Source organism: Delphinapterus leucas, chromosome 9 (assembly GCF_059928025.1).
Source record: "Delphinapterus leucas isolate spDelLeu-1000000601 "Yukka" chromosome 9, BTC_Dleu_Yukka2, whole genome shotgun sequence".
NCBI lineage: Eukaryota > Metazoa > Chordata > Mammalia > Artiodactyla > Monodontidae > Delphinapterus > Delphinapterus leucas.
Window position 1 is genome coordinate 1673517 of NC_143137.1, and position 26890 is coordinate 1700406.

The 26890-nt window shown below is 38.5% G+C and overlaps 1 protein-coding gene across 5 annotated transcripts in view; it reads left to right on the plus strand.

The window, feature by feature from the left end:
• Positions 1-26890, plus strand: part of LMBR1 (limb development membrane protein 1) — a 140084-nt gene that overhangs the window by 106311 nt on the left and 6883 nt on the right. The window contains exon 17 of one of the 5 annotated variants that reach the window (XM_089917117.1): positions 480-26883. The exons of the other annotated variants lie outside the window; for them this stretch is intronic. Within the exon in view, the coding sequence (XP_089773243.1) occupies positions 480-553 (74 nt within the window). The 3' untranslated portion in view covers positions 554-26883. Of the gene's footprint in view, positions 1-479; positions 26884-26890 lie in introns of those variants that run through there. 5 annotated transcript variants of the gene reach the window in all.

Sequence of the window (26890 nt, forward strand, 5' to 3'; positions counted from 1 at the left end):
TAGTATGTGGTTTAAAAAATTGAGAATGTGTAACACTTATTTTAAGCTGCTTTATGTCCAGGGAATAGACTTGAAAGCAGTAAGATCTAGGAGAGCACACACTGATTTAAAGGACGTCCTTTAGCTCTTCAGCTTTTTACTGGCTTGTCATTTATATAGTTTTCGTAATTTTTCAATTCACAGAGAATTTTGGTCATCATTTAAAAGTAAAATATTTCCACTTTGTCATTGAAATAGTTGAATAAATCTTCCTTCATTTGGTGTTCTTATCTTTTATAAAGCACTGTTGCAGACTTTATTCTCAGTTCTTGGCTAAATATTATTTCAGACAAAAATTTCCACTAGGCAGTTTTGTTCCGTTTTCTAGACTTAGATTTTGACTTGAGTGTTCACAAATGATTAGAAAAATCCCATTATTCAACCTTAGCAACATGCTTATGACAAAGATTGCAAGTAACTTTGAATTGCTTTTGTTTTAGCGCTTATGTGGCCTCCATTATTTATTCAAGGCCCACAGCTGTCGGGGATGCAGGCTGTGCCAGGAAGGGTATAAGCTTTGCGGTCATCTTCATAATGCTTACAGAGAAGTTCATGTTTTAATACAAGTGGAATCTAAATGTAAATGTAGAAGGGACCGCCGTTCCACAGACTAATACAAAGCTCATTTACTTAGAGGTCTTATATCTTTTGTGTTTGCATTATAGGACTTGTTATCATTTTGACATCTGCATATAGTGTGCTAATCTTGAAAATGCCATAAATGTACACTTTAGTAACTTGATTTGTAGCTAACTGTGATCGTTTGTATTATGGCAGTCCAACAAATAATTTCTGTGATATTATAGCCAACCTACCATTTTATCATTTATGAAATTCACTGTGCTCTGTTATTTAAGATTAATTGTTAATAGTAATATATAGATTTTATGGAAGAAGATTACATGCTGAGTACAGTTTTAATACAAAGAAAACAAATTAATGGCAAAATGTGCTTTTTTAAGATCAACAAATTAAATTCCTGAGTAGTTTGCCATAGAGATAAATAAAAAGAAGAAAAAGAGAGATGGAACAATTAAAATGCAGCTAACAAATGCCTGGACCCAGCTGTCCAAACAGGATTAATGGAGTGCATTAGGGTACAGTGAGTCATGTGGTGCTTTGCAAAATATCAACACGCACTGCACTACATGTTATGCCCAGTGGCACTGAATAGATGAAAAGAAATAAATACGTTAAACAGATTCATAGAGGCTTTTCACAGTATTAAAAAAGCAAATTTCTAGACTAAAAGAAAAAGCTTTATTTTAGTATTATGGGAAATGCAAACTAGAGAGTTACTTTGTAATGCCTCTATTAACCCTTTAGAATTGAGTCTTTGATTTTAAGAAGATAAAATATAGAGAATTGTCATGAATATTATCCTAGTGTATAACGGGATTTTGATTTACTAGCTGAAAAGCTTATAAGACTAGAATAGAGGATGTATTTAGCAACCAAATTCCAAGCTGTGAAATTTTTCACTCTTTCTCATTGTCTCTCACAAGGAAGTCCTGACCCTTAGGATGCTCTCATTTGCTCCTGTGAATTCAGCCAGCGTTCTCAGTTAAATGAGAAATGAAGGAGCAAGGAAAATTATAATTTATCTGTATAAGTGCAGTTTTTCTCTTATTTTATTAATTTTTAGTGATGATTATAACTTTAATTGTAAATTGCAAGTGTATTGAATCCTGTATAAAATAATTTGGTGATATTTTTGCTTCAAAAATGAAAATGTTTTTTAAAAAATTTAATTTGCCAACTGCTATTGCTGCATCATTGGTATAAACTATAGCTTTAGACTTGAATACCTGGTGTGATATGACAGATTTATTACAGAATTCCTCTGAAATAGCTTCTTATATTTAAATATGGAAGATTTTATACTAATTAAAAAATTACCACTAAGTAGATTTTACAAGCATATTACTTGCCACAAAGAATTAGGTTGTGAGGAGCATCTTGGCTATGTATTTTTAGCCAAATATAATTAATATCGATGGTAGTTTTGTTGTCCATTGGAAACACAAAGAATCTGTGCGTTACACTTTTTATTTGAAATCTTTAAGACCTTTTAAAACTGATGCCGTGTCAGTGGATATGCTTTCCAAAACGTTGCTTTGCTGCCTGTTTAGTGTTCAGTTTTGAAAAATCCAACATTTGGGGGGATATGATGTCCTTATTTTTAGCAATCAATTTACTCTTTGGTATAATAGACTCTCAAGGTGATTAGAGGAGATGGTTCACAAAGTGAAAATGGAACAGGCTCAAACCTAATAAATTATCTATAGAGGCCCAGACTTTTCTATAACAAAATATTTTAAAGGCAGCAGTGAATTTTGTGAGAATAGATTTTGCGAGATTGCTGACATGTTCTTGGTTATGCTTAATCAAGAAACAACTGAGAGATTGACAGTTTTTACATTATTCTTTATTTGAAATCTCCTTTAACAGGAAAAATTTTCTCAGATGCAACCAATAGACTTCGTAATACTTTTACTAATTTCCATTTTGAAGTTATTTTTATAGTTAGTTGTATTTTCATCCTGAAATTCTTTCTGTAAATTATTCAAGGCCCCAAAGCAGATTTTTTTAAATACACTTAAAACAAAAAACACTTAACCTTTCAAGTCAGCTTGGATCTATTTTTAGTATTTCCATGTATTTCTCATCTGGGTCCCATATAGTCCATCATCTTGCAGGATTTAAAGTGGATTATTCTCTTTTGTTCCTTGAAGAAGGGACTATGTTTAAAAACTGATCCTTTGCGGGAGAGGTCTTTATTTGGGTTTGTAAATACACTAGTAATCTTTACCCTGAGCTTTCCCTCTCCAGTGTGAATCAGAAATAAATGATACTTAGACATGACAAATGTGAAATTGAAGTATAAATCTTAATATATATTCCTAATTATGGCTTTGACGTAAAAATAATTCTAAACCCTGTATTGAAAATTTCTGCACAAAAAAATTGTATATGACTTAATTATATTCTGTTACATTGCAGAGAGTAATAAATGAGTGGTAAAATTAACTTTTGATTGATTACTAATGTTCTTATACCTGACCAATAAATTTGTTTATCTAGTTAGGATTTTTAATTATAAAGAAAAAGTAGTCTGTGTCAGATGTCTGGAAGAAGTCACAGAGTCACTAATGCTCACTCCCTCAACACCCTCGTTCCCAGTGTCCACTTGTCGTGTCCTTGTTTCAGAGCACATAGTCCTTCTTGCCTGAGGAAATGTCGTGTTGGCCACATATTCTAAATAACTTAGCCATCTGTTGACATACATTCAACTCCCTTAAGTTTTGATTTGTTATAAAATATTTTTCATATGAAATTAATTCCAGTTAGTATTATTTAGTTGGAGGGAGCCTTAAGATATAATTTTTTTAATGTTAAGAATTAAAATGTTACAATTAAAACTAACGTAAACTACAGTAAGGGTCTTTTTTACATTAAGAATCAAGACCCCCAACCTGGCTGAGAATAGTTAATAGTACACCTATACATGGCCAACTCTGAGACTGATTAACAGGTTATCTCCTTATTTATAGAAAATTTTATTTTTAAATTAATTTTTAAGTATGTACATGAATAACTTCTAATTATGAGGAATATTAAAAACAGAGAGGCTCAAATTCCTTGTGACCACCACTTTTATTTTTATTTATTTATTTTTTTAACATCTTTATTGGAGTATAATTGCTTTACAACGGTGTGTTAGTTTCTGCTGTATAACAAAGTGAATCAGCTATACGTGTACATGTATCCCCATATCCCCTCCCTCTTGCGTCTCCCTCCCACCCTCCCTATCCCACCCGTCCAGGTGGTCACAAAACACCGAGCTGATCTCCCTGTGCTATGCGGCTGCTTCCCACTAGCTATCTGTTCTACGTTTGGTAGTGTATATATGTCAATGCCACTCTCTCACTTCGTCCCAGCTTACCCTTCCCGCTCCCCGTGTCCTCAAGTCCATTCTCTACGTCTGCATCTTTATTCCTGACCTGCCCCTAAGTTCGTGAGAACCATTTTTTTTTTAGATTCCATATATATGTGTTAGCATACGGTATTTGTTTTTCTCTTTCTGACTTACTTCACTATGTACAACAGACTCACTACAAATAATTCAGTTTCATTTCCTTTTATGGCTGAGTAATATTTCATTGTATATATGTGGCACATCTTCTTTATCCATTCACCTGTCGAAGGACACTTAGGTTGCTTCCATGTCCTGGCTATTGTAAATAGTGCTGCAATGAACACTGTGGTACATGACTGTTTTTGAATTATGGTTTTCTCAGGGTATATGCCCAGTAGTGGGATTGCTGGGTCATATGGAAGTTCTATATTTAGTTTTTTAAGGAAGCTCCATACTGTTCTCCATAGTGGCTGTATCAATTTACATTCCCACCAGCAGTGCAAGAGGGTTCCCCTTTCTCCACACCCTCTGCAGCCTTTACTGTTTATAGATTTTTTGATGATGGCCATTCTGACTGGTGTGTGGTGATACCTCATTGTAGTTTTGATTTGCATTTCTCTAATGATTAGTGATGTTGAGCATCCTTTCATGTGTTTGTTGGCAATCTGTATATCTTCTCTGGAGAAATGTCTAATTAGGTCTGCCCATTTTTGGATTGGGTTGTTTGTTTTTGTGATATTGAGCTGCATGAGCTGCTTGTATATTTGGAGATTAATCCTTTGTCAGTCACTTCATTTGCAAATATTCTCTCCCATTCTGAGGGTTGTCTTTTTGTCTTGTTTATGGTTTCCTTTGCTGTGCAAAAGCTTTGAAGTTTCATTAGGTCCCATTTGTTTATTTTTGTTTTTATTTCCCTTACTCTAGGAGGTGGGTCAAAAAGGATCTTGCTGTGATTTATGTCATAGAGTGTTCTGCTTGTTTTCCTCTAGGAGTTTTATAGTGTCTGGCCTTACATTTAGGTCTTTAATCCATTTTGAGTTTATTTTTGTATATGGTGTCAGAGAGTGTTCTGATTTCATTCATTCACATTGCTGTCCATTTTTCCCAGCACCACTTATTGAAGAGACTGTCTTTTCTCCATTGTATATTCTTGCCTCCTTTATCAAAGATAAGGTGACCATATGTGCATGGGTTTATCTCTGGGCTTTCTATCCTGTTCCATTGTTCTATATTTCTCCTTTTGTGCCAGTACCATACTGTGTTGATGACTGTAGCTTTGTAGTATAGTCTGAAGTCAGGGAGCCTGATTCCTCCAGCTACATTTTTCTTTCTCAAGATTGCTTTGGCTATTCAGGGTCTTTTGTGTTTCCATACAAATTGTGAAATTTTTTGTTCTAGTTCTGTGAAAAATGCCAGTGGTAGTTTGATAGGGATTGCATTGAATCTGTAGATTGCTTTGGGTAGTATAGTTATTTTCACAATGTTGATTCCTCCAATTCAAGAACATGGTATATCTCTCCATCTGTTTGTATCATTTTTAATTTCTTTCTTCAGTGTCTTATAGTTTTCTGCATACAGGTCTTTTGCCTCCTTAGGTAAGTTTATTCCTAGGTATTTTATTGTTTTTGTTGCAGTGGTAAATGGGAGTGTTTCCTCAATTTCTCTTTCAGATTTTTCATCATTTGTGTATAGGAGTGCAAGAGATTTCTCTGCATTACTTTTGTATCCTGCTACTTTACCAAATTCATTGATGAGCACTAGTAGTTTTCTGGTAGTATCTTTAGGATTCTCTATGTATAGTATCATGTCATCTGCAAACAGTGACAGTGTTAACTTCTTGTTTTCCAATTTGGATTCCTTTTATTTCTTTTACTTCTCTGATTGCTGTGGCTAAAACTTTCAAAACTATGTTGAATAATAGTGGTGAGAGTGGGTATCCTTGTCTTGTTCCTGATCTTAGAGGAAATGGTTTCAGTTTTTCATCATTAAGAACGACGTTGGCTGTGGGTTTGTCACATATGGCCTTTATTATGTTGAGGTAAGTTCCCTCTATGCCTACTTCCTGGAGGGTTTTTATCATAAATGGGTGTTGAATTTTGTCGAAAGCTTTTTCTTCATCTATTGAGATGATCAGATGGTTTTTATCCTTCGATTTGTTAATATGGTGTATCACATTGATTGATTTGTGTATATGGAAGAATCTTTGCATTCCTGGGATAAACCCCACTTGATCATGGTGTATGATCATTTTAATGTGCTGTTAGATTCTGTTTGCTAGTATTTTGTTGGGGATTTTTGCATCTGTGTTCATCAGTGATATTGGCCTGTAGTTTTCTTTTTTTTGTGACATCTTTGTCTGGTTTTGGTATCAGGGTGATGGTAGGTAGACTCGTAGAATGAGTTTGGGATTGTTCTTCCCTCTGCTATATTTTGGCAGAGTTTGAGAAGGATAGGCATTAGCTCTTTTCTAAATGCTTGGTAGAATTCCCCTGTGAAGCCATCTGGTCCTGGGCTTTTGTTTGTTGGAAGATTTTTTTTTTAAATAAATTATTCATTTACTTATTTTATTTTTGGCTGTCTTCGGTCTTCACTGCTGCACGCGGGCTTTCTCTGGTTGCGGCGAGCGGGAGCTACTCTTTGTTGCCATGCATGGGCTTCTCACTGCAGTGGCTTCTCTTCTTGCAGAGCATGGGCTCTACGCTCACGGGCTTCAGTAGTTGCAGTGCGCAGCCTCAGTAGTTGTGGCTCGTGGGCTCTAGAGCAGAGGCTCAGTAGTTGTGCACGGGCTTAGTTGCTTCATTGCATGTGGGATCTTCCCAGACCAGGGCTCGAACCCATGGCCCCTGCCTTGGCAGGTGGATTCTTAATCACTGTGCCACCAGGGAAGTCCAGGGAAGGTTGGTTCAGTGGGTTGTGTAGGCTTACTGGTGGAGGGGACTGGTGCCTGTGTTCTGGTGGATGAGGCTGGATCTTGTCTTTCTGGTCGGCAGTACCGTGTCCGGTGCTGTGTTTTGGGGTGTCTGTGAACTTATTATGATTTTAGGCAGCCTCTCTGCTAATGGGTGGGGTTGTGTTCCTGTCTTGCTAGTTGTTTGGCCTGTGGTGTCCAGCACTCGAGTTTGCTAGTCGTTGAGTGGAGCTGGGTCTTAGCGTTGAGACAGAGATGTTTGGGAGAGCTGTCGCCGATTCATATTACGTGGGGCTGGGAGGTCTCTGGTGGTCCAGTGTCCTGAACTCGGCTCTCCAACCTCAGAGGTTCAGGCCTGACAGCCAGCGGGACAAGCAAGACCCTTTTGGGAAGTCTGAGGTCTTCTGCCAGCATTCAGTAGGTGTTCTGTAGGAGTTGTTCCACATGTAGATGTATTTTTGATGTATTTGTGGGTAGCAAGGTGATCTCCACGTCTTACTCCTCTGCCATCTTGAGGTCCTACTGACCACCACTTTTAATACCAATCCTCTCTTTAGAGTTTCCAGGAACCAATTTGATATGTCGCTTTTAAAATCTTTTTCTGTGTGTACACACACACATACTCACGCGCGTGCGCATGTGTGTACGCACGCACATGGTGCACTCTGTAGGAAATTTAAAACTCTCACCTGGGTATTACTTTGTTTCTGATGGGCGTTCTTGTTTCTTCTTTGACTCCTAACTTCGGTGAGCCATCCAATAGGAGTTAAAAGAGGAAAAGGTTTTGAACTCATTTCTTCTATCGGAATTCAGTCAGCTGAAAATGAATTTCAAACCAAAATACTTAATTATCTCTTCCTGCTCAGGTCACCAGTGACTTCCTAGTTGCCCAGTCGTGTAGATTTTGTTTTTATCTTAATTGCTCAGTAGCACTTGCTGTTTGTAACCTTGCTTCACAGATGTCTTCTTTCTTAATATCTGGGCACCACCCCCCTTTTTTCTCCTTCTCCTTCTCTGGCTGTTCTTTAGCTGTCTCTTCTGCTGCTCCTCCGCTTCACCCACACACTTGTCCCCAGATGCACACCTCTAACCCACCACCCACCCCTGAGCTAGGAGCAGATAACCCTGCCTCTGTACTCCACGTGTTGTCCTGCAGCCATCTCACATTGGTCATTTCCACAGTGTGACCCATACATGCGTGTACGTGTGTGTGTGTGTCCGTGTGTCCCTCCTTCCTTCCCCCCATCCTTCCCTCGCTCCCTCCTCTCTCCTTTTCTCCCTTCCTCGTACTTCCATCCTCAGGCACTTTCTATTCAGTATGCCAAACCAGAAACTGGGGAGTTTGTTAGATGCCTCCACCTTCCTGTACCAATACCTAATGGCACTCCTCATTTTCATCTTGTTAATATTTCTCATATTCACCCCTGCCTTCCCATTTCCCTTATTAAAAAAAAAGTGCAAAGAATCAGACTTGTTTAGCATCAAAGCAGAGAGCTGAGTATATGATTTTATTTTAATATTTCATTGTGAGGGAGTGTTCATGAAGTGGATTCTAAACAGGTGTTCTTTTCTTTAAGGAGGGTAGGGTAAGAAGTGAAACCAAAGCAAAAGAACCAGGGAAGTATTTAATTTTCCAAATGAGGACGTGATATTGAGCGATACTCTGGAAGCCCCATCTCAGGAGATTTTCTCCAGGAAGAGAGTAGGCAGTTACCATCCACTGGAGGTCTTAAACTTTCACTTGTTTTAAAATTAGCACTTCAAGTTTGTTCTTGGATGATGATTATAATTACCATTCATTTAATTTTAATTTGTATTAACATTCACATACGCTAGTTCATCTGGACTACTAGGTTAAATTTCTTCACGGTAGGACAAAATGAGTTTGTAGCATGTAAATAGTCATGACTAAAATTGATGTGATATTTGCAAACGCACTTTACCATTTCCGGGCCCATATTGGTTCACACTGTTCCCATGGTCTTCTCTCAACCTTTCTCTGCCTGTGCAAGTCCTTCCACTCTCTTAGGCCAGGTTGCATCCTCTGTCGCATGTGAAGGTGTACCAGATTCTTGTTTCAGCCTAGTGGTATACGTACCTATGTGGATTGACTTTCTCAAGGGACTTTACATTTCTTAAAGGGCAAGACCAAATTTTATGCATCTTTTTATCCCTCACAGTCCCTAGTTAATAAATATCTGTGATGTCATTGGATGCCACCATGTTGAATGTGGACTGTATTCTCAGAATAGATGAACCAGGATATTCTAGGTGTCCTGCTTCCATCCTGGTTGCCTTTATTTCCATGTTCCAAGCTTTTTTTTTTACCAAGTATGCTAGTTGTATTATTTTAAAAGACCCTTACGATAATAGGCAAAGTATAGAAACAACCCAAGCATCCATTGACAGATGAATGGATAAATAAATTGTGGTTCATACATACAGTGTCATATCATTCAGCTGTGAAAAGGAATGATGCCTAAGTGAAATAAGCCAGTCACAAAAAGACAAATACTGTATGATTCCACTTATATGAGGCACCTAGAGTCATCTAATTCATAGAAAGAGAAAGTGCAGTGGTGGGTGCCAGTGCCTGGGGGACAGGAAAATGGAGAATTGTTCTTTAATGAGAATAGAGTTTCAGTTTTGCAAGATGAAAAGAGTTCGGGACGTTAGTTGTACAACAGTGTGAAGGTACTTAACACTTCTGAGCTGCATACTTAAAAATGATTAAGGTGGTAAAGTTTATGTTATGTTCGTTTTACCAGAATTAAACAAAAAAAGAAAAAGGAATGAAGCACTGACACACGCTACAGCGTGGATGAACCTTGAAAACATTGTGCTGAGTGAAATAAGCCAGACCCAAAAGGTCACATAGTGTATGGCTCCACTTGTATGAAGTGTCCAGAAGACGAAGATTCATAGAGACAGAAAGTAGATCAGTGGTTGCCAGGGACTGGGGGGAGGGGTAGTGAGGAGAAACTGCTAATGAGTAGGGGCTTTCACTTTCAACTCATGGAAATGGTTTGCAGTTAGATAGAGATGGTGCTTACACACATTGTGAATGCAGTAAATACACTGCATTATTTACTTTAAAATAGCTAATTTTATGCAGTGTGAATTTCATCTCAATAAATTATATTTTTAAGGAAAGATCTTTACACAGTAGACAGTAAATATTGATGTTTGTTCTCTTCCCTGTTTCCTTGACATGGTAATCTAATCCCAAGGGCTAAATTTTTATTTATTTATTTGTTTATTATTTTAGTATAGTTGGCATACAATATTATATTAGCTTCAGGTGTACAGCATAGTGATTTGACGTTTATATACATTATGAATTGATCCCCATGATAAGCCTAGTGACCATCTGTCATGATACAAAGTTATTACAGTGTTATTGACCATATTCCCTATGCTGCATATTATGTCCCTGGTGCTTATTTCTTTTATAACTGGAGGTTTGTGCATCTTAATCCCCTTTACCTATTTCACCCACCCTACCACTGCCCTTAGCAACCACTGTTTGTTCTCTGTATCTGTGAGCCTATTTTCATATTGTTTTGTTTTGTTTTTTAGATTCCACATATAAGTGAGATCATATGGTATTTGTGTTTCTGTGTCTGACTTATTTCACTTAGCATGATACCCTCTAGATCCATCCATGTGTTTCAAATGGCAAGATTTCAGGGTATTTTTTATGGCTGACTAATATTCCATTGTATGTATGTGTATATATATATATATATATACACATACATATACATATATATATCACATGTTCTTTATCCATTCATCCATAGATGGACACTTAGGTTGCTTCCATATCTTGGCTATTGTAAACAATGCTGCAGTGAACATTGGGGTGCATGTGTCTTTTTGAATTTGTGTTTTGCTACTCTAGCTTCCCTTTCATTTCCGTTTGCATGGAATGTCTTTTTCCATCTCTTTACCTTCAGCCTGTGTGTGCCTTTAGATCTGAAGTAAGTTTCTAGTAAGCAGCATATATTTGGGTCTTGTGTTTTTTCATTCAGCCACCGTATGTCTTTTGATTAGAGCATTTAGTTCATTTACATTTAAAATAATTATTGATAGGTATTTATTTATTACCATTTTGTTAATTGTTTTCTGGGTTTTTTGATAATTCTTCTTCTTTTTTTGTTCTCTTCCTTTGTGATTTCATGACTTTATTTAGTGTTATGTTTGTATTCCCTTCTCTTTAGTTTTTGTGTATCTTTCATAGGTTTTATGTTTGTGGATACTATGATGTTCCTATATAACAACCTGCTATGTATATAGCAGTCCATTTTAAGTTGACGGTTGTGTAAGTTTGAGTGCATTGTAAAAGCACTACATCCCACCCTCCCTCCCCATCACACTTCATGTTTTTTTTTTTTTGCGGTACGCAGGCCTCTCACTGTTGTGGCCTCTCCCGTTGCGGAGCACAGGCTCCGGACGCGCAGGCTCAGTGGCCATGGCTCACGGGCCCAGCCGCTCCGCGGCACGTGGGATCTTCCCGGATCGGGGCACGAACCCGTGTCCCCTGCATCGGCAGGCGGACTGTCAACCACTGCGCCACCAGGGAAGCCCCACACTTTATGTTTTTGATGTCATATTTTACATCTTTTTATTTTGTATATCACTTAACTGTTTATTTTAGATACAGATGATATTTACCCGTTTTGTCTTTTAACCTTCATACTAGCTTTATAGGTCGTTGAGACACTACCTTTACTATATGTTTGCCTTTACCAGTGAGATTTTTTTTCTTTCATAATTTTCTTGTTTCTAGTTGTGGCCTTTTCTTTTCCCTTTAATGAAGTCCCTTGTTAAGCCAGTTTAGTGGTAATGAACTAACTTTTTTAGCTTTTGCTTGCTTGGGGAATTATTTCTCCTTCAATTCTGAATGATAGTCTTATTGGTTACAGCAGCGGTCCCCAACCTTTTCGGCACCAGGGACCGGTTTTGTGGAAGACAATTTTTCCATGGATGGGGGAGGGGGGTGGGATGGTTCAGGTGGTAATGCGAGCGATGGGGAGCGGCAGATGAAGCTTCGCTTGCTCACCTGGCACTCACCTCCTGCTGTGCGGACGAGTTCCTCACAGGCTGAGGACCAGTACTAGTCCACGGCCTGGGGGTTGGGGACCCCTGGGGTGGAGTGTTCTTGGTTGTAAGTTTTTTCCTTTCAGTACTTTCAGTATATCATACCAATCTCTTCTAGCCTGTAAAGTTCCTGCTGAAAAATCAGCTGAACTGTAGGGGTTCCCTTGTATGTAACTAGTTGTTTTTTCTCTTGCTGCTTTTAAGATTCTCTCTTTATCTTAAACTTTTGACATTTTAATAATAATGTGACTTGGTGTGAGTCTCTTTGTGTTCATCTTGTTTGGGATCTCTGGACCTGGATGTCTGTTTCCTTTGCCTGGTTAGGGAAGCTGTCAGGCTGATTTCTTCAAATAGATTTCCTGTCCCTTTCTCTCTCTCCTTTTTCTGGGACCCCTGTAATGCAAATGTTGGCATGCTTGATGTTGTCTCATGGGTCCCTTAAACTACCCTCATTTTTTTTAAGTCCTTTTTTCTTTTGGCTCTTCTGATTGATTTCTGCTACCTAGTATTCCAGTTTGCTGATCCGTTCTTCTGTATCCTCTCATCTCCTGTTGATTCCCTCTAGTGTATTTTTCATTTCAGTTATTATATTCTTCAATTCTGATTTAAGAAATATATATATATATATATATATTTTTTTTTCTATTTCTTTTTTTAAATTCTCACTGAGTTCATCCTTTCTTCTCCCAAGTTTGGTGAGCATCTTTGTGTCTGTTCATTTGAACTCTTTATCTGATAAATTGCGTATCTCCGTTTCATTTAGTTCATTTTCTGGAGTTTTGTCTTGTTCTTTCATCCGGAAGGTATTGTCTCCTCGTTTTGCCTCTTTGTGTCTGTTTCTGTGTATTAGGCATATCCGCTGCATCTCCTGGTCTTGAAGGAATGGCTGTATGTAGGTGTCTTGTGGGGCCAAGTGGTGAATCCCACCCCCAGTCACCAGAGCCAGGTGCTTCAGGGACATCCCCTTGTGTGGGGTGCATGCACCTCCCTGCTGTGGCTGGGCCATGATTGCTGAGGGGGCACTGGTGGGCGGGGTTGGCCCCCAGGCCAGCTGACTGCAACTGCTACAGGCACACTGGTGCCCCTTGGAGCAGGAGCTGCTTTGGAGGGGCGCCAGTGCTGGCTGAGGCCGCCTGCCAGGTGGGGTGGGGCAGGAGCCGCTTTGGAGGGGGTGGGCGGGTTGGGCAGGGCTGGTCCTCAGGGGAATTCCAGGATGGGCTGCACGGTGTTAGCTAGGTTCATGGACAGTGATAGAAATGGTGCCTACCAGTACCAGGCCATCCAGGTGGAAGGAGAGTAAAAGAAAGATGGCAGCACTTCTGTCCCTGGAGAAAGTTCCACCAGATCCCTGCTCCTCCACAGCCCCTAAAATTAGTCATGAGTCTCCTTGTATGACCCAGTTGCTTTTCAAGCTGCCTCTGCTGGAACTCAGAGCGAATGCATTGGTGCATGTGCCCTTCCTGAGTGGAGTCTTGGCTTACAGCAGCCCTCTGGCTCTCCTGGAGGTTAGCCTCTGCTGGTTTGCAAAGCCAGACGTTGTGAGGGCTCATCTTCCTGGTGTAGGTCCCCTGGGCGGGGGAGCCTGACATGGCGCCTGGACCCCTTGCTCCTCAGGGGCCACCTGTGCCGTCATGATATCCCTCCTGCTGTGGGTTGCTGCACTGGGGGATGTGGGTTCTGACTAGACCAAGTCTCTGCGCATCCATCTCGAAGTGGCCTTTTCTTTATATCCTTAGTTGTTGAAAAATCTGTTCTGGTAGTCTTCAGATTGTTCGCAGAGATGGTTGTTCCTTATGTAGCTGTAGTTTTGGTCCTGAGGCCTAAATATTGTTAGGACTATGAGTCAGTCTTTGACTTATTTGTCTCCCTAGTGTTACGCACTTGATAAAGGAAGAGGGATCAGACAACAGGGGCCTTTATTGTGCTGATAGCATCCCAGGCGGGAGTGTCTCCTCCACCCTCCTCTCCACCCAAAGTTTAGTCATAATCTAAGGGTTAGTTCAGCACCTCTTTCTCTTACAGTGAAAATGTGATCCTGTCATTACCCTGCTCCCAGTGCTTTAAAGTCTTTTGCCATTAGAATAATTACCTGTTTCCATAAGGTGGCACAGAAGAACATTTATGCCTAACTCTGCCTGTATGTCCAACTTCATCTCTTGCCACTCCGAGCCTTACATTCTGAACCATCATGAATAAAAGAGGTGCTCTTCATTTGTGTTGGGATGGGAAGCAAATACTGCTGTGTACCCACTATGTCTGAATATGTTCGTCCGCCATGAATAATTTTGTCATCACCTATTCTCTGGCATAACCTAACATGCCATCTAAGAGTCAGCTCCCCATTAACTTCACAGGTAAAGTTTTCCTTGAATTTCTCCCCGTTTAAGCTCCCTCCTGTGTACTCCCAAAATACTTTTCTCAGTCCTCCACATATCTGCCATGTCACTTGTCGCATTGTGTTCTAACTGCTCACATTTCTCTTCGCTCCATAAAAGTGTGAGCTCCTTAAAAGGGAAGTAATGGTCAAGTGTATCCAGTGTCTGCACATAGCACTTAGGACGTGTGTGCAATGGAGGAACTCGTGTGCTTTTCAATTTTTCACTTCACTTAACTGTACAAAGACTTTTAGTTGTGCCGAAAGTGTTTCATGTCACGAAAATCTTAGGAAGACTCTCAATTCCATGAAGGGAATAAATGTTATACATACTTACTTGTAACTCTTAACAGTACCTGTGTAGGGTCAAGAATATGAATAGAAACTCAAAAATACTTTAAAATTTAACTCATACCACAACAGCAAATACAGAAATATAGAATTTCTAATTAAATCTACTTGACACAGCCATACACTAATATATTCATGCATGATATGGGGTATATAGTCTGAAGCCTGATAAATGCATTTTAACAGCTTTATTGAGGTATAAGTGACATATCATAAACCTTACATATTTAAAGTGTGTAATTTGATAAGTTTTGACATAACTTGTGGAACTGTGAACCTGTTACTGCAGTCAAGATAGTGGATAAGTCTGTCACCCTCAAATGTTTCCTTTTGGCCCTGTATATTTCCTCCCTCACACCCGTCTCGGTCCCTCTCCCCCACACCCCCGCCCCAGCAGTATCCCCAGGCAACCACTGACCTTTTTATAACTATAAATTAGTTCACATTTCCTAGAATTTTTATAAATGAAATCATACACTATGTACTATTTTTTGGTTTCTTTTACTCAGTGTATTTATTTTAAGATTCATCCGTGTTGTTTCATGTGTCAGTAGTTCACTCTCTTTATTGTTGAGTAGTATTACATTGTACGTGTATACCACAATTTGTTTTTCCATTCACCCACTGAAGGGCATTTGAGTTGTTTACAGCTTTTGGCTATTGTAAATAAAGCTGCCATGGACATTCACATCCAAGTCTCTGTATGGACTTAGGCTTTCATTTCTCTTGGGTAGTAACTAGAAATGGAATGCCTGTGTGTATACTTCATTTATAAAGAAATGGCCGAACTGTTCCAAAGTGCTTATACCATTTTATATCTCCATCACAAGTGTCTGAAAACTCTGGTTCTTCTACATCTTCACCAATACTTGGTATAGTCGGTCACTTTAACGTTAGCTCTTCTAATAGGTGTGTAGTGGTATCTTTTTGTGGATTTAACTTGAATTTCGCAGATGACTAACGTGCTCATTTGCCATCTGTATTTTTTTTTTTGATGAAATATTTATTCAGATCTTTGGCTCATTTTTTAAAAGTGCTTTCTCACAATACCTGACTTGCAAATATCTTCCCCATTCAGTGGCTTGTCTTTTTATTCTTTTACCAATATCTTTCAAAGTACAGACATTCTTAATTTGATGAAAACAAATTTACCAAATTTTCTTTTATGGATTGTGCTTTTGGTGTCATACCTAGTAAATCTTCTCTAACCCAAGATGACAAAGATTATCTCCTATGTTTTCTTCTAGAAATTTTATACTTAGGTCCATGACCTATTTTGAGTTAATTTCTATATATAGTATGAGGTATGAATGAAAGTTTATTTTTTGGCATTTGGTAACCAATTATTCCAGCACCACTGCTTGAACAATCTATTCTTTTCCACCGAATTGCCTTTGAAACTTTGTTGGAAATCTGTTGTCCATGTATGTGTGGGTGCAGATCTATTTCTGAACTCTATTTTGTTCCATCGATGTCTCTGTCTTTACATCAATACTACACCATCTGGATTTCTGTGGGTTGATCATGAGACTTGAAATCAGGTAGTGTAAGTCCTTCAGCTTTGTTCTTTTTTTCAGAGTGGTTTTAGTTATTCTGAGTCCTTTGCATTCCTATATGACTTTTAAAAATAGCTTGTCATTTTTCACACACATGTCCGCTAGGATTTGGATTTGGATTGTGTTTAATCTGTAGAACAAATTGAAGATGATTGATGTCTTTACAGTATTGAGTCTTTTAGTCCTTGAACAGTCTGTACTTATTTAGTTCTTTCGTTTGTCTCAGCAGTGTTTGTAGTTTTATGTTCAGGGCTTGCGCATTTGGTAATATTGTGAATGGTATTTTTAAAAAAAATTCGGTTTCCAATAGTTCATTGCTAGTATGTAGACATACAGTTGATTTTTGTGTGTTGATCTTTTATTTTGCAACTTTGCTAATAAGTTCACTTATTAGTTCTAGTAATTCTTTTAAATCTATTTTATAGGTTTCATTGAATTTTCTACTTTGACGATTATGATGTCTGTGAATAAAGGCAGTTTTACTTCTTCCTTTCCAACATGGATGCTTTTATTTATTTTTCTTCCCTATTGCATTATCTAGGGCCTCCAGTACAATGCTGAATAGAAGTGTGGTGGGGGCACATGTTCTTGACTCGTTCCTCACCATAGTGGGAAAGCATTCTGACTTTTACCGTTAACTGGTATTAGCTATAGTTTTTGTTTTTTTCTTTGTTTTGGTAGATGCCTTTTACCAGGTTGAAGAAGTTCCCTTCTTTTCCTGCTTAGCTGGAGTTTTTATTAGGAATGGATGTTGTATTTTGTTAAATGCCTTTTCTGCATCTATTGACATAATCATTTTCTTTTTTAGTCACTGATGCTCCATTCATTTTTTTGTTGTTTTGCTTTCCGTATTTCATTTTGAGTAGTTTCTGTTGAAAATGTCTTCAGGTTTACTAATCTCTTCTTTTGCAGTGTCTAATCTCTCTTTAATCCCATCTAATGTATTTTTCATACCTTACATTGTAATTTTTCTCTGTAGAAGGTAAATTTGGGTCTGTTTTATATCTTTTATGTCTCTTCTTAACAAGTTCATGCTTTCCTCTAGCTTCTGAAATATAAGGAATATAGTTATAATTGTTTTAATGTCCTTCATACTCATTCTGTCATCTGTGTCATTTCTGGGTTGGTTGTTTTCCCACAAGCAACGTATTGGTCAGTTTCCCGACTGAATACTCAAGACGTCCTGTGCACACCTCTCAGGTTCCCACCCTGTGCAGCTCTCTAGCCACCATGCTGTCCCAAGCTCCACCTGCACCTCTTTAACTCAATGAGGTGGTTGGACTCTGTCCCTGTTTCTTTCCACTCTGAGTCAGAAAGCCCTCTTTAGGCAGGAGCTATGACAAACAAAGGGCCCACCTTGCTTGTTTCTCATCTCAGCATCATTGACCTTCATTGCTAGATGTTCAAGGTCTTGAATACCACGGTTTTGTATATTTGGTCCAGTTTTTTTATTGATTCAGGTGTGAGGGAAAATCTGGTCTCCTTCACTTAGTTTTGGCTGGAATCTGAAGTCAATAAACATATTTCTAATTCATGTAATATAATGAAAATCTATTTGCAGAGTAAGACTGGTCAGATTTAAACTCTTTCCTTTAACATCATCTTCTACTACCCCCCCAAAAGTGGAACCTCTCATTAGTTTTAGAATTACTTTCTTTGTGAATAAATAAAATAATTGACAGTGAGCCTATTTACATTAGTCCTGAAATTAATGATGTTCAAAATTGATTGTAGATTTTATTATTTCATACTCTTTAAGTCACATTTATTTTTTGACACTGTGTAGGTAAATTTATTTCAAAAGCCTTGTTTAGAGAAGGGAATTTAAAAATCTAGTCAAGATAATAATTTATACTAACTATTATGGGAATCCAGAGGGGGGGAAATGTGTTAATCCCAATGTTTTGTCAAAGAACACTTAATTTATAAATTTGTTTTTTGTAATAAAAGTATGTGCTCTTTTTGGCAGTCTTTCGTTAAAACCATGGATATTCATGTCAGCCATCTGTGTGATACGCCAGCACACATGATTTATTGAGAAAGTTACTTTAATGATCCTTTTAGTGTGTCAAGCTTTATAAATTCTCTCTCAACTTCTTGCTAGCTAAGGAACATGAATCTGCTTGCTAAAAGTCTAAGTTGACTCAGGTGGACTAACAAACGTAAATTCTCTTGACTCATATTGCAGGTGGAGTAACCAGCTCTTTCTTGAAATGAGGTTTTGTTTTGTACCTTAGTTCTTTTATAGGTATGGATTAAAAAAGATCTTTATTTAAGGAATTATGCATAAAACATTTTCAGTTGAATCCTAGTGCAGGGAGCTGCACTAGGTTTGTTATGAAGAGTATTTTATTGACAGATAATTCAGATAATGTGGCCTTATGCTTAGCTGCTGTTTAACTAACTGAGCTTCTTATCTGGTATATATTTTACTTATCTTTTAAAGAAATGAACTTCTGAATGGGAATAAGCATTTCAGTATTTGACTAGGAGAGTGAAATGACAGCATTTGGTAATTGAAATTTTCTTATAGTTAGTAGTGTTTTAAAATTGGCTGCCTTAGTATCCTTTTATATATTTCCCTAGAAATAGAGATTTTGAAGTATTTTACATTTGTATGTCTTATTAAGTTAAAATTTTAAGCATTGTTACTTTTTCTTGTGTTGGTATTTTTAATTAAAAAGTACATTAGACCAAATGGACTTAATAGATAATATATACAGACTGTTCTATCCAAAAGCAGCAGAATACACATTCTTTTCAAGTGCCCAAGGAACATTCTGCACATGCTAGATCACGTGCTAGGCCTCAAAACAAGTCTTGGTAAATTTATGAAAATTGAAATCATGTGAAGCATCTTTTCTAACTGCAATACTATAAGACTAGAAATCAACTACAATAAAAGAAACTTCCCCAAACACAAACATGTGGGGGCTAAACAATACATTACTAAACAACCAATGGGTCACTGAAGAAATCAAAGAAGAAATTTAAAAATACCTGTAGACAAATGAAAATGAAAGCACAACGATCCAAAATCTATGGGATTCAGCAAAAGCAATTCTAAGAGGGACAGTTATAGTTATAAAAGCCTACCTCAGGATACAAGAAAAATTTCCAATAAAGAATCTTACTGTATACCTAAAAGAACTAGAAAAATGAAGAACAAACAAAACTCAAAGTTAGTAGAAGGAAAGAAATTGTAAAAGATCACAGCAGAAATAAATGAAATAGAAACTAAAAAAAAAAAAATAGAAAAGATCAATGAAATTAAGAGCTGGTTCTTTGAAAAGATAAACAAAATTGATAAGCCTTTACCCAGACTGATAAAGAAAAAAAGAGAGGTCCCAAATTAATATCAGAAATTAAAAAGAAGACATTACTACCTATACCACAGAAATACAAAGGATCATAAGAGATTACTAAGAACAACTATATGCCAATAAAATGGACAACCTAGAAGAAATGGACAAATTCCTAGAAATGTACGGTCTCCCAAGACTGAACCAGGAAGAAATAGAAAATATGAACAGACCAATAGCCAGTAATGAAATAGAATCAGTAATAAAAACTCCCAGCAAACAAAAGTCCAGGAGCAGGTGGCTTCACAAATGAATTCTACCACACATTTAGAGAAGAGTTAACACCTGTCCGTTGCAAACTATTCCAAACAGTTGCAAAGGAAGGCATGCTATCACCCTGATATCAAAACCAGACAAAGCTATCACACATAAAAATTACAGACCAATAGCACTGAGGAACATGTACAAAAATCCTCAACAAAATCTTAGCAAACCAAATTCAACAGTACATTAAAAGGATCGCACACCAATAAATAAATAAATAAATAAATAAATAAATAAATAAATAAATAAATAAAGTGATATTTATTCCAGGGATGCAAGGATGGTTCAATATCTGCAAATGGATCAGTGTGATACATCTCATTAAGACACTTGAGGTATAAAAATCATAGGATCACCTCAATAGGTGCAGAAAAAGCTTTTGACAAAATTCAGTATCCATTTATGATAAAAACTCTGCACAAACTGGGTAGAGGGAACATACCTCAACATAATAAAGGCCATATATGATAAGCCCACAGCTAACATCATACTCAGTGGTGAAAAGCTGAAAGCATTTTCTGTAAGATCAGGAACAAGACAATGATGCCCAGTCCTGCCACTTTTATTCAACATAGTATTTGAAGTCCTAGCCACAGCAGTCAGACAAGAAAAAGAAATAAAAGGAATCCAGATTAGAAAGGAAGAAGTAAAACTGTCACTGTTTGCTGATGACATGATACTATACTTAGAGAATCCTACAGACACCACCAAAAAACTATTAGACCCCATCAATGAATTCCATAAAGTTGCAGGATGCAAAATTAATATACAGAAATCTGTTGCATTTCTATACACTAACAACAAACTATCAGAAAAAGAAATTAAGAAAATAATCTCATTTACCATTGCACCAAAAAAGAGTAAAATAGCTAGGAATATATCTAAATAAGGGGGCAAAGACCTGTACTCAGAAAACACTGATGAAAGAAATTGAAAGCAACACAACAGATGAAGAGAAATACTGTGTTCATGTATTGGAAGAATTAACATTGTTAAAATGACCATACTACCCAAAGCAATCTACAGATTCAGTACAATCAAAATACCAATGACATTTTTCACAGAACTAGAACAAATAATTCTAAAATTTGTATGGAACTACAAAAGATACTGAATTGCCAAAACAATTTTGAGAAGGAAGAAGGAAGCTGGAGGTATCAATGCTTTCTGATTTTAAACTATACTACAAAGCTACAGTCATCAAAACAGCATGGTACTGGCACAAAAACAGACACATAGATCAATGGAACAGAATAGAGAGCCCAGAAGTTAACCCATGCAGCTATGTCAATTAATCTATGACAAAGGAGGCAAGAATGTACAGTGGGGGAAAAGACAGCCTCTTCAATAAATGGTGTTGTAAAAACTGGAAAGCTATACGCAAAAGAATCAAACTGGACCACTCTCTCACATCATGCGCAAAAATAAATTCAAAACAGATTATTGAAGTGTAAGACCTGAAATCATAAAAGTTCTAGAAGAAAACATAGGCAGTATGCTCTTTGACATCAGCCTTAGCAATATGTTTTTGGGATCTGTCTCCTCAGGCAAGGGAAACAAAAGCAAAATAAACAACTGGGACTACCTCAAACTAAAAATCTTTTGCACAATGAAAGAAACTGTCAACAAAATGAAAAGGCTGCCTACTGAATGGGAGAAGATATTTGCAAATGATATATCCGATAAGGAGTTAATATCCAAAATATACAAAGGCTCAATATCAGAAAAACAAACAACCCAATCAAAAAATGGGCAGAAGATCTAAATAGACATTTCTCCAAATAGGAAATACAAGTGGCCAAAAGATACATGAAAAGATGCTCAACATTGCTAATTATTAGAGAAATGCAACTCAAAACTACAACACTGGTCAGAATGGCCATCATCAAAAAGTCTACAAATAGGGGCTTCCCAGGTGGCGCAGTGGTTGAGGGTCTGCCTGCCGATGCAGGGGACACGGGTTTGTGTCCCGCTCCGGGAAGATCCCACATGCCACGGAGCGGCTGGGCCAGTGAGCCATGGCTGCTGAGCCTGTGCGTCCAGAGCCTGTGCTCCGCAGCGGGAGAGGCCACAACACTGAGAGGCCCGCGTTGTGAGGCCTGCGTACTGCAAAAAAAAAAAAAAAAGTCTACAAATAATAAATGCTGGAGAGGGTATGGAGAAAAAGGAACCCTCCTGCACTGTTGATGGGAATGTAAATTGGTGCAGCCACTATGGAGAACAGTAGGGAGGTTCCTTAAAAAACTAAAGATAGAGTTACCATTGGATCCTGCAATCCCACTCCTGGGTATTTATCTGAAGAAAATGAAAACACTAATTAGGAAATATGTATGCACCCCTATGTTCATTGCAGCATTATTTATAATAGCTAAGGTATGGAAGCAACCAAAGTGCCCATCAATAGATGAATGGGTAAAGGTGTGGTGTGTGTGTATATCCACACACCACACCGCGCGCACACACACACACACACACACACACTGGAATATTACTCAAACATAAAAAAGATTGAAATATAACCATTTATGACAACATGGGTAGACCTAGAGGGTATTACGCTTGGTGAAATAAGTCAGACAGAGAAAGACAAATATTGTATGATTCCACTGATAATATGAAATCTAAGAAACAAAACAAATGAACAAACATAGCAAAACGGAAACAGAGTTACAGATACAGAGAGCAGGTGGTTTCCAGAGGGAGGGCGGTAAGGGGAGGAAAGAAATAGGTGAGATTAGAGTTGCAAAATTCACGGTCTGAAATGTACAGTGTGGGGAATATAGTCAATAACTATGTAACTAGACATCGTGATCATTTTGAAATGTATAGAAGTATTGAATCACTATGTCGTGTAACAGGAACTTGCATAGTGTTTTAGGTCGATCATACTTCAAAAACAAACTCATAGGAAAAAAGATCAGATTTGTGGTTAGCAGGGACGGGAGGTGGGTGGAAGGGGAACTGGATGAAGGCCGTCAAAAGGTACAGACTTCCAGTTACAAGATAAATGAGTACTAGGGGTGTGATATGCAACATGATACCTAGAGTTAACACTGCTGTGTGCTGTAGAGGCAGGTTGTTAAGGGGTAAATCCTGAGAGTTCTCATCACGTGGGAAAAGTTCTTTTTAACTTTCTAAGTTTTTATCTGTTTGTGGTGATGAATGTTCACTAAACTTATTGTAATAAACATTTCCTTTGTATGTGAGTCCAATCATTATGCTGCACACATTAAACTTACATAGTGAGGTATGTAAATTATATCTCAATAAAACTGGAAGAAAAGAATTAAACAGTACATTGTACAGTTTAATTATTGCTGTGACACAATCCTCTCAGACACTTTAGAAAAGTGATTATTTAAGGCTTCTTGTCTAATAGAAGATTTTCAGAAGTGAAGAACTGTGTGGTACCAGAGTAATCTTTTAGTCAGTCGATATTAGTTAGATTTTTAAAACATTAAATTTGAAACAGCAAGGTCTTTAGAGCTCGTCCCTATAATCTCTAGTATTTTGTCTGCTGCCTCACGCGTACTCTAGCAACAGACTCCTGGATTTCTGTCTGTGAGGCCAACCTGAGGTATCTGGGGACCAGAACATCTAATGAGAGAGATTGCGCTTCGCCTGGTGTTTGTCACTGGGTCTTGACCCTGATTCTCGAGATACCAAGTTGAGTCCACTAAGAAGTTCTAGTGAAAGTATTTTTCTGTTGTTCATAACATACCTCCCATTCTCACTCTGCGAATGCTTTCTGCCCCCGACCTCACTCTCATGCAGTGGTGCTGTCCCAGCACGGCACAGGCCAAGTTCTGGGCGGTGCCAAATTACTATTTAGCATACGACAGTGGTTTCCAAAGTGGAGTTTGTTTCCCGTCCATTCACAAAGTAAGTCATTGGGCTGTGTGAAGAAACTATTAGAACTTGTATTTATTTTTATTGTTATAATTTTTAAAGCTTTTGTGTGTAAAATAATGTATATGTCAGTGAGTAGTACATATATATCAATAGTTTATAAATAATTAAAATACACATATAATGGGTATATGTACTCTAATTTTATTTTTGCTTTTGGTGGTATATGATCAAAAATTTTTGAGACCAGATAAGACTCTTATAGCGCATCTGGGTGAGGGTTTTTATTCTGTTATTTGTCAGTTCCTCCATAAATATGAGCTTCATGATATGCACAATTGTGTGTGTGTGTGCACACACGCGCACGCATGCCCCCTCATGTATGTGTGTTTTTCTTGTGAAAAATTCCGTGGCTCTCACCAGATTCTCGGGAGTCTTTGGCCCTGAAGATCAAATATGCTGGGTTTCCCTGGTGGTGCAGTGGTTAAGAATCCACCTGCCAATGCAGGGGACACGGGTTGGAGCCCTGGTCCGGGAAGATCCTGCATGCCGCGGTGCAACTAATCCCACGTACCACAACTACTGGGCCTGCGCTCTAGAGCCCGCGATCCACAACTACTGAAGCCTGTGCGCCTAGAGCCCATGCTCCACGACAAGAGAAGCCAGCGCAATGAGAAGCCTGTGGGCACCTCAACAAAGAGTAGCCCCTGCTCGCTGAAACTAGAGAAAGCCCGTGCTCAGCAACGAAGACCCAATGCAGCCAAAAATAAATAAATAAATAAATGTTTTCTAAAAAATGCATAAAATCAAATATGCTTATCTGGGATCCCTGGGCCATGAAACCACTGAAGTTCTTTTTGGGAGGACTGGACCTTGTTTACATATAACTGCCTAGTTTAAATTAAGTGGTACTAACTGATTCACTTTGTAATAAAGCAGAAACTAACACACCATTGTAAAGCAATTGTGTACTCCAGTAAAGATGTAAAAAAAAAATTAAGTGGTACTTCGTTTGAAAAATAATATGTATGATTAGATACATATTCTTTTTTCTTTTTAATTAATTAATTTTGGCTGCGTTGGGTCTTCGTTGCTGCGCGTGGGCTTTCTCTAGTTGCGGCGAGCGGGGGCTACTCTGTTGCGGAGCGCGGGCTTCTCACTGCAGTGGCTTCTCGTTGCGGAGCACGGGCTCTAGGCGCGCGGGCTTTAGTGGTTGTGGCTCGCGGGTTCTAGAGTGCAGGCTCAGTAGTTGTGGCGCACAGACTTAGTTGCTCCGCAGCATGTGGGATCTTCCCGGACCAGGGCTTGAACCCATGTCCCCAGCACTGGCAGGCATATTCTTAACTACTGTGCCACCAGGGAAGTCCCATATTCTTTTTAATAGATTGAAGTCTTATTAAGTCTTTAGTCTGATGAACTGCCGCCAGAATGGTTGCCGTGATCTCATGGTGTGACCTGTGCTGCATACTCTACTAGGGTCTGGGTCCCCTTTACCTTCTTTTAAAAGATATTTTATTGTGTGTTTTCACTAACCTTATACTTCTTTAAAATATTATGATAGATTATTGTCTCTCAAATTCAACTACATTGGCCCTGGATAGATGTGGTTACAAAAGAGCTGCTGTTTGAAACCGGCTGTTTTTCTGTTGTCTCCATAAGCTGCTTTTGTGGAGTCTGTCTGTATAATAGGTGATGGGACTGCATTGAGTGGGGATGTGAGTTAAGTTTAAAAGTCAGCTGATAAGATGCAATTGAGTTTAGTCAAAGTTATTCTTGAAATTCTTAGATCACCCATAAAATTAAAGGTACATGATTTTGTCTATACAGTCCTTTGTGGTTAAAATTTTATATGGCCCCGAGTAGCTCTTCAGTTTCTTCCTTAAAGAGTGTCAACAATCCCATCATCTCTCAGTTGACTGACCACTTGAATGCTGTTTTACTTATTTATTCATTCATTTACCAGTAGTCAGAAAAACCCTACCATTCACATATTCTTTCCAATAAGTACTGGGCCTAGGACACGAGCTCACTGAATAGAATGACTATTCAGATTTTTTTTCAATAAAAAGACTTGTTTTTTAAATATGTATAGGTGAATTTAAGTAACTTCAATGCATATATGATAGAACTGCACTGCATTTCCAACCTATACGACATAATTACACTGTATTTCCAGCGTTGGCCATTTCCCTGCACAAGCCTGTAGCATCCAACTCAGATGAATAATGTGTGTGTGTGTTTTTTCCCTTGGAAAGGAATCACTCTATTTGTTTATTTGTTATGTAATAAGTTTTACGTATGTGCAAGGCATTGCTCTGGGCATTGGAATTATAAGAATGAAAATGACACAGTCCCTGTTCTTATAGAACTTACATTCTAGTGGCGAAAGTAGGCAATAAATAAACCACAAAGGAGGGCTTCCCTGGTGACGCAGTGGTTAAGAGTCCGCCTGCCGATGCAGGGGACGCAGGTTGGTGCCCCGGTCCGGGAAGATCCCACATGCTGCGGAGCGGCTGGGCCTGTGAGCCATGGCCGCTGAGCCTGCGCGTCCAGAGCCTGTGCTCCGCAACGGGAGAGGCCCCAACAGTGAGAGGCCCGCTTACCGCAAAAAAAAAAAAAAAAAAAAACCACAAAAGAAAAGAAACATTTCGGGCAGTGTGTGCTGTGAAGAAACATAATCAGGGTGGAGGGCCTTGGCAGGTCCGCTGTCTGGGGAAGGGGAATCAGGTGGCCTCTCGGAGGAGGTGACATGTGAACAGGAGCCTGCATGAAGAGGGGACAAGGGTGGGGGAGGTGAGAGGGTTTGTCAGGTGTCTCTTCCATCACGACCCTGGTTTCCTAGTTCAGGGGAGCAGGCTGCACCCACCCGCCCCACACGAGTGGCACGGTGGGTTTCTTGTGGATGTAGGCGAAACCTCTGAGCAAGTGACTCATGTCAGCGCCATTGCTCATCGCTTCCAAGAGGCTTGGATATGTGGGCAGAGTCGCTTTGGGTTGACTGGGGTTTTCCCACCAGGTAACAGCCGTGCGTTTTACCTAGGATCCCACCAACAGAAATGAGAAAGTCCATGGAATTTGATCAGTCTGGTTTGTACTTTATCTTGTTATGTATATATAAATTTATTGTACCTGATTTTATTAAGGGCTATTTTATTTATTTTTAAC